The sequence below is a fragment of the Cynoglossus semilaevis genome, chromosome 1 (assembly GCF_000523025.1).
Source record: "Cynoglossus semilaevis isolate Cse_v1.0 chromosome 1, Cse_v1.0, whole genome shotgun sequence".
In the NCBI taxonomy this organism is placed as follows: Eukaryota; Metazoa; Chordata; class Actinopteri; order Pleuronectiformes; family Cynoglossidae; genus Cynoglossus; species Cynoglossus semilaevis.
Genome location: NC_024307.1, coordinates 4,250,135 through 4,259,292, shown reverse-complemented (window position 1 = coordinate 4,259,292; position 9,158 = coordinate 4,250,135). Strand labels below are relative to the sequence as shown.

General features: G+C 41.7%; 1 protein-coding gene across 1 annotated transcript in view; it reads right to left on the bottom strand.

The window, feature by feature from the left end:
* The window catches only part of ccdc9b (coiled-coil domain containing 9B), an 18,671-nt gene extending 10,790 nt beyond the window's left edge, over positions 1 to 7,881 (bottom strand). Inside the window, 5 exon segments of the mRNA XM_008325548.3 lie at positions 239 to 391; positions 1,422 to 1,574; positions 1,975 to 2,079; positions 2,171 to 2,284; positions 7,638 to 7,881. Of these exon segments, the coding sequence (XP_008323770.1) occupies positions 239 to 391; positions 1,422 to 1,574; positions 1,975 to 2,079; positions 2,171 to 2,284; positions 7,638 to 7,655 (543 nt within the window). The 5' untranslated portion in view covers positions 7,656 to 7,881.
* Between the last annotated feature and the right edge of the window lie 1,277 nt (positions 7,882 to 9,158).

Genomic DNA, 9,158 nt, shown 5'->3' with positions numbered 1-9,158 from the left:
CGGGCAACCCCCCCCCCCCCCCCCCCCCCCCCCCTCCCCTGCCCATCTCCACCACCATTGTGCTTCTTCAGGAGGACTACGACCAGCCGCTCTGTCTGACATCTATGTAAAACATCCCTGTGCAGCCGCGGACAACAAAGGAGTGTGTGAGAGTGGAGGCAGACTGCGGAGTGCGTGCCGGGTCTCAGCCGCTGAACCGTGCCATATTAGAGCGTTTGAGTGTGGTGTGTAGCGAGACCTGTGCCGCTGCGTTTCTCTTGGTCGTGACGTGCGGAGGCTGTTTCCCCCTCCCCGCCGACTCCACACGCCTCGTCTGTCCATCATCAGCAGCGCTCTTGACATCGACGGGGCCCGGCTTCTTCTCTGGCCTCTCGCTCACCACCCTCTTACCCTGAGGAGACAGTCAGAGTGTGAGAATTACAACGATCAGTACCAAGTGCGTCCGACTTCTGTTGTATTGGAAGAAAAGTCTGAACTCTGCTGTGAAATGCAATCACCTGTTCCAAAAAAAAAAAAAAAAAAAATCTAAAATAATGTCCCTTCTCTTCTAATTATACATGTTAGTCCTGTGGGACCTGATGATAAAAGTTGTTGCACTTTGATTATAAGAATTATGGCCCATCCTTCTCATTAGAAGACAACATTCAGCAACTGAAATTGAACCCAGCCAACGCTATGATCATTATCTACACTAGGGGTGTCATACAACGTAATTAGATGTCAAGTGGGCCGGACCATTACATAACATAATTAACGATGTTTTCATGAAAAGAAGTATATTGAATATTTCTTATAGTTAATTAAAAATTCATCAAGTGGGCCGGATTGAACTGCCCAGAGGGCCAGTTTTGGGCCCCGGGCCGTATGTTTGAAACCCCTGATCTACACCCTCAGTTTTGTTATACACCATGACAACGAGTAATGAGCCATTGCTAATACGTTAAAAATTAATTCTATGTCTGCACATATATACACAGAGTATATGCTCTTTATATATAAATATATATATAGAAAAATGTATTATATATATTTAGCATTATATGTGTATATATATATATGGACATATATATGGACATATATATATGTCCATATATATATGTACATATATATGTGTCCATATATATATGTCCATATATATATATGTCCATATATATGTCCATATATATATGTACATATATATGTACATATATATGGACATATATATATGTCCATATATATATGTATATATATATATATGCACATATATATGCACATATATATATACATATATATAAATTCAATTGCCCGTAGTGACAAGCCGCAGCAGTTGTAGAAAGTAATCCACTTGTCAAAGCAAGTGCTCCTCTGCAGCCTCGTAATAAGATCTGTCTCGATATCCGTCCATATCAGCCTGAGCGAGACGACGTCTCTAATTAATTTACCCTTTTGCCTGCTGTGACCGTTAACTGCTTCCTGTGGCCTCGGCCGGCACCCTGCGGAGGACCCTCTCCGTCTTTCTCAGTCTGCAGCTCCGGCTCTTCTTTCCCGGCTGGTGCAGCAGCGTTGAACAGCTTTGTCACCACCACGCGGCTGTCCTGTGGACAAACGGTCCAAGAAGAGACGCTAGTTCTACTGTACGTTCGCCCTAAAGCTGTGGTTCTCAAATGTTTGGACAGAAATGTTCTCACGCCGCAAGGCCTCCCACCTCACCCTGACCCACACCCCCGAGAATTGAAATACTATTGATAACATGTATATTTGTTTATCTGTACAGACCACTGTATGAGTTGCTGCCACCTAGTGACTGGAGGCTTGTTATCATTCAAGCATTACAGCAGTGGTGGACACTGATGTCCAGTGGGCCACATTCCATTTGAAGCCCCTCACGCCGCCCCCTCAAAGGGGCCTCGCCCCCATTATTTGAGAAGTACTGGCCTAAAGTGAAATATTTCCGCCGTATTCTCCGTCACTTCGGTCCACTCTGCACAGACTCACAGTGGTGGACTTGCTGATTGTGATGGTCAGGTCGTCGGCTTTGCCCTTACGGCCCAGCAGAGCCATTCCCTCCTCCTCTGCCCTTTTCTTGTCCTCCTCCACTTCCTTGATGTAAAGTAATCACGAAGCACAGTTAGAGAAAAATGCAACAGCAGCTTTTCAGCTCTCAGCAGCTACAACTATCACAGACACTCACCTTGTACCTCTTCATCAGTGCTTCATTTTTCCTACGCAGGGCCTCGATCTTCTTGTCCAGCTCCAAGTCCTTCTCATTGTCCCTCTTGGGCATCACGTCACCGGCCGTCTGGGACTAAACACACCAAAAACCAGGACATGGGAGGTTAAGAAATGCAGAGCAAACACTTTGCCTATAACTTTATATGATTCATTTCATATTTGGAGAATGAACTGGGATCACAGTCCGACTGGAAACTTGAAAAGAACTGGGATTAAAAAAAAGAAGTCTTCCATCCTCCCCCTTCAGCAAATGTCTCCATTTAATTAACGTCAGAACCAAAATGTTTTAATAAAGCTAAAGTAATGAAGTGATGTGTTCATTGAAAGATATCTAAAAATACAATTTATACATAAATATATATTGAAATATATAATATATATATTATTTTTGAACATATTTTATTCACTTTTAAATAATAAAAAAAAACCTATATTGACCTTTCGCTCAATTTGACCTGAAAAAAATTGTTTGCAATTCCACTGTTGGCCAGTAGGGGTTAAATCCACAAAAGTCTAAAATAAAACAAAAAAACATTTCTGGGTCACTCTGGTGTCATTTTCCATCTTACAACCCACGCCCCTCCAAAATAAAAGCATCCCGCGTGTGTATACGACTTAGCATGTGCTGCGATAACACACGACACACAACCCCACCACACCCTCACACCCACCACATGTGGAGCATTCATTACAGCTACACATACAGGCAGAACACATACAGTATGCAGAACATCCCAAACATCCCGGTGCAGTCAGCACGGCAGTCCCTTTCACACGATAAGACACGTCCACTTTGGACGCGTCTGCAGGGGCAGCTGTCAACGTGTGCACACGCAGCAGCACTGAGTACATTGGTAGCCAGCGCTAACGACAAGAGAGAGAGAGAGAGAGAGACGCGTGGACGTACGTCGAATATGACATGTATGTAGAGACAAGATGAGTATTGTCTACCGACAATATTACTGGGCCGTGAAAATACACCCAGTAGATTCAACTGTGAGAGAAAAGGGTCGGCTAGCATGACTAGCTAGCATGATTAGCTTAGGTCTGGTGAGCTGTTGTCGAAGACGTACACCAAAGCCCTGAACTAGCCGTACCAGCCATGACCCAGAGGTTGGGATCTGACCACTAGCTAATACAGGGGTTCCCAAATTTCTTTAGCTAGCAAATTTATAAATTTAGCTTCAAAAGCTGTTGTATCAAGAAATGCAATTACAAGTCACTGTGAAAACAAACAAAAAATATTAAAATTATTAAGTAAAAAACATTATTTGCCCAGTTTACAGTACTTTCTGAATCAGCTCCCCAAGAGGCCCCGCCCCCTATTTAGGAAACAACTGGACTGAGACATGATTTTCCCAACATCCATTTCTAATATCTAATTCAGAATTGTTATACAACAAACTGAAATGTATGACCCGGCCTTTGTATTTCTCCAGCATTTCTTGCTAACGTTTTCCTCTACGCGTTTTATTAAATGTACAAATATCAAGATTGATTCAAGGCATGAGAAACAAAGAGAAACGACACGATGCTGGAGGAGAACAATGTATTTGTGCTAAGAAAGATTTAACAGTAATTTTCTGGAAACCTCTTTGGGCAAATCGATGTAACACTAAAAATATGTGCTACAACGTTTCCAAAGGGGAGCGACTTGTTAATGTTTTCTCCATGTGATCCTGCGTTGGGTTAGCTACGGATTTGAACCAGCACTTTTTTTTTAATCTCTGACGTCTCTGAGCACAAACTCAAAAGCACTCGGATACAACACATACAACAACCAAACGGATTCTGATGTTGTTTACAGCAGGGGTCCTCAACCACAGGTGCGCGGACCGGTATTGGTCCGTAGGTCATTTGTTGCCGGGCCGCACTGGGACACAATGAAAAATGTACTTCAGACATATCCATTGACTGTCCTCATTCAAAAAGAATATGTCAATATTTCAAAATAAAATGTCACCCAGACTCAGATTGTAACGGAATAAAGACTAAAATACATTTTATTTTGAAAATGTAACAATCCTCCAACAATCGTCGCAGAGCTACTGCTCCGCAGCAACGGCTTAAACAGAACATTTAGAAAAGACTGGAAAACAGCTGTGCCAACGTGAGTCACCAATCCTCCACTTTTAGTTGTGGGGTAATCATAATCAATGGAAGTACTTCTGGGCGACGTTACTAGTTCGGAGCGATGACTCACGGCTAACAAGTGCACAGAGGCTATCACAACAGAGCTGTAAAACTGTTGGGTTTTCTGGGGGATTTTTCGACTGACTGAAAGAGTTCAGCCCCGACACTCAAACCCTTGAGTGTTTGTTGGTACGAAAGAGTTCAACCCCGACACTCAAACCCTTGAGTGTTTGAAGCATTTAAAGCAGGTGTGAGTAACACACACTCACACACACATACAAAAAAAAAACAACACAAAAACAATACATCATGTGGGACACATTCTAAGGAGCCAAGGACTGGGCCAGACCTACAGAGTCACACGGCGCATGAGAACAAAAAAGTTGGGACTCACTCGGAGAGAGGCGACAGGCTGGAAAGTCGTTACCTCACAGCTTCGAGTTGTCAGGGAATCCAAACACAACAGACCATGAGGACATACCACCAAGAATAGACGCAGGAGAGAGAGAGAGAGAGAGAGAGAGAGAGAGAGAGACACGCTGCTGACTCCGAACCTCACTGAGGCCACGGGCCAAGGCTGAAGTCAACGCCGGCCTTTACAGACCAGACTGTGGGGAGACTGTCCACGGCACCTCTGTGGACTCACACGTCCAGCTCTGTGACTGTTCAGCAGAAACACACACACACACACACACACACACACCAAACAATCACCAAACACACAGAGACAGAAGCTGTGGATCTGCCAATGGCTGGCACCCATGCCAGGACAGGCAGGCAGAAAGAGTAGGAGGGGGGGGGGGGGGCCCGCGGAGGAGAAGCTTTCCCCCCCCGAATCCCCCATTCCCTCTCCTCACTGGAGCCATAACATGGGGGAGAGACGCAAGTGAATCACAGCACAAAACCAGTGAGAGAAAAACATGATCAAAGAGAGGGAAGCCAGCACTGGGGGAGAGAACGGGGTGAGAGAACGGGATGAGAGGAGAGGACAGGAGTAAGAAGACACTCACGGGTCTCTCCATGTCAGCGCTGGAGGCTGGGCTGAGTCCAGGCACACGGCGGCAGAGGCAGCGGCGAGGGCTGCCTGGAGTCGACGATCATGCCTCGATCACAATGAGCCAAGTTGGGCACGCAGCCAAGACGACTAACAAATGCACAGAACACACCCCCGTCCACCGATCTCACAGCATCCAGCCGCCTGTCCTCCCTCTCTCCCACTCTCTCTGTCTCTCTCTCCCACTCTCTCTCTCTCTCTCTCTCTCTCTCTCCACCCTGCACACTACACTCACACTAACTCCCTCCTTTTGGGAAGCACTTGCTAATTCCCTCCTCACTTTTGCACTGCTCAAAGCACACACACACACACACACACACACACAGTCTGGTTTTTATGAGTTCCCAGGACTTCACATAGTGACAATTTACCTGTGGTTTTCAACCTTGGGGTTGGGACCCCGCGTGGGGTCGCCTAGAATTCAAATGGGGTCGGTTGAAATGTCTGGTAATTAAAGTAAAAAAAACAAAATTATTGAAAAAAAAATGTTTTACCTGATTATAATTTTTTTAAATTATGATTTAAAACACCACACACACAAAACAACACAAAAAATAATCTGAGCGGCCGCAGCTTGACTGACGGCTGTGATGACCTGACTGAACAAATGACAGCGGCTAAAATGATGGTAAAATGTTTCTGGCGTCGCTAGAAATTGGCGACGTCAAAATGGGGTCAGAGGTCAAAAAAGGTCGGGAACCACTGCCTTAACCTAACATTAACCATTACGTGTCCTAATCCGTATCATAGCCCAGCCCTAATTCCAATCATAACTCACAAACTAAATCTCACCCCCAAAATAACCAAACATAATATACACAAAAAAGCAAATATTTACATTTAACCTATGTGACAAAAATAGTTATTTTTGTTTTTGTTTTCAGTTTTTGAGTGTAATTGTAAAAGTATTACTGAACTGTGTCTAAGTTCTAGGTTCACATTGTGAATAAATGGACTCATATTAACTGTGGCCTCACTAATGAGACAACAGCTGGGTCTCTGAGGCTCACGACTACTCGCTTGGACCAATAAAGATGCTTTCCTACAGCCTGGGAGGAGGCATGGAGGGGAGAAGACAAACAGCAGCAATAAAATGGGTTTGTTGTGAGTCAGAGTCAGGGGCCTTCACTCTGTCGACAGTCTGGGCTCCAACAGTGTTGGTTAGCCTGTGTGTATTAACAGGTCACATTCTGTTAATAAACAAAAGCCCCTTTTAATTATGTTTACTACTAATAATATATGTAGTTTAATGGTCATAATTTTCACTGTCCCAAACATCAATAACATTCTCAATTTAACTGAGTGACCAACCCAGTTATATTCACAAAACTGCTCTACTTTCCAATAAAAAAAATAATAATAAAATAAAAATCTAATCTTGTCTGATTCTACTGCTCTACTTTCCAATAAAAAAATAAAAAAATAAAAATAAAAATCTAATCTTGTCTGATTCTAGTGTAGTCTAATCTAATCTAATCTAATCTAGTCAGTTCTAGTCTATTCTAACCCAATCTAATCTAATCTAGTTGAATCGAATCAAATTAAATCAACTCTAATTTAGTCTAATCTCATGTAATGTAATCTAATCTAATCTAAACTAATGATATTTTTATTTCTTGACCTAAATCCCTTGACAAAAAGAAATGTCACCAATAGGCCAGAAGTTAGCGATTAGCCACCAGGGCTAAACTCTGTAGATTTTAAATAGAAATGTAAATAGAAATCAAAAGCTGAAGTGTTTTTCTGTTGCGTGATTTTATGTATTTGTATTTGAATGTGACGTCAGTGGCTGTACGATGATATGTTAATCTAATTTCAATGTAAATAGTCAGGTATTTGAAAATAATGAATCTATTATTTTTAATCTATCTATTCCATTTGTCTCATGCTACAGCAAGTATAGCATTGTAGGTTAGCTTGCTAACATTATTCAGTTTGTTAGTTTTAGAATGACAACGGTAACAATAGTAATTCAAAATTAATAAGAAAATGACGTTTGGGGGAATTTAAATTAAGAATACTTAGGGCGACTGTCACTTATTTATGTTTTAAGTCCTACATTTAGTTTATGTAAGATTTACACGTAGTTAAATTAATTATTAAACCATAACTTGTAAGTAATAGTTTAATAATTAATTTAACCGCTTGAATTACAAACCAAACTAAGTTTTTTTTTTATTTCGTTTTTACCACTAACGTACCTGTTTTTTTTATTATTTCGTTTTTACCACTAACGTACCTGTCGAAATGTCACCATCCTACTTTAGCTCTTAGCAGTTAGCTCACTTTGTTTAGCATATTTTGTATTGGTTCGGAGTTTATTTATTCAACGATTAATGGCCGTCACTGTTTGATTTGATGACGTTAGTCAAGTGGCTGAAAATCGGTGTCTCTGTAGTGTTTCCTTTGTCGGCGGTGACGAGTGCGTCGTGTTAATGTCCAGGGGGACGAAAGACGTCAATTTAAAAATATAACCGTCGATAAATGACTCACCTCGGCTCGGCTGGGCTCCTCCAGCTCAACCCGTTTATAAATAGCACAAGAAGCAGTGTCATAAGATACCCAGTAGATGGCGCCAAATTATCAGTCTTTCCCACGACCATACATGAATTAGCGTAGCCTACATTAGTTATAATGTAGGCTACGCTAAGGAAAAATATTTGCTTATGGTACGGACGCTTCTACTAATTTGGGTACATTTGCATCATCATCAAAGCTAGACTTATTTTGTGTTTGTTGTGTTTTAAACACAGACCCATGTCAAAACATAATTAGATCTGTTTTATCTGCATAATAAACAAATTGGGTTTACAGCACAACCTCCAGGGCTTGTGGATAATTACATTACATGCATTTACTAAACTTTGTATAACTTATAAAACATTAACTCACATCCGTGACTAATAAGAGGCAGACAAGACGACGAGGACTTAGAGGTTTTATGAACGCCGCGCACATCAAGCAAACCTGTTTGTTGATGAGTCTACATGGGGTGATGTTTTACTTGAAACTTGAGCAGAGAACAGTGACAGGTGTGTCAGGGCTGTGTCCTACAAACGGAGCCTATAATAATAATAAAAACAAATTAAACAACACACCACTTTAATTGTTTTGATGATTTATCACGGTGGAATGAAAGACAGTCTTGAAGGTCGTGTGACCTGATTACTGATGGTCAAAAATAAAAGCGTCCAGAAATAACCCTGGCCTTGACTCATTGACATTTACGTGCTTTTCTTTCTTTTTTTTCTTTTTTTTTGCTCCTTCCATTTGGTTGCAGTGCCAAAAACTAACAGCAGAGGTGTCAGATTACATCATACTGACATCTAGTTGCGGACCGCGTTTGGGTGGTTTATGGGCGAAAAGTGGCCCGTGTGCTGGGAGTTGAGACCCATGCTTAGAGCAGGGGTATATCAGCAATACAGTTGCCCCTGAAGGGCTGGTGGTAACTGTAAGAGTGTATAGATGTAACTACTCCATAAGATAACAAATAACTGTTTCTGCTATTGATTATTATCTATTCAAGTTACAAATATTGTTCATTGCTCTGTGTAATAAAAAACAAATTTATCAACTTGAGAAACACTTAAACACTTTTCAAGCTTCTGTGGGCCACACAAAATGATCTTGCGGGCTGCATTTGGCCCACAGGCCTTGAGTTGGACACATGCTTTACAGAAACATTACAGATTGAAGGTTTTTTTTTTTTTTAAAAAAAAGAAAAGCTAACAAAATTAAAATATTTAATTCCCTTTTTTAG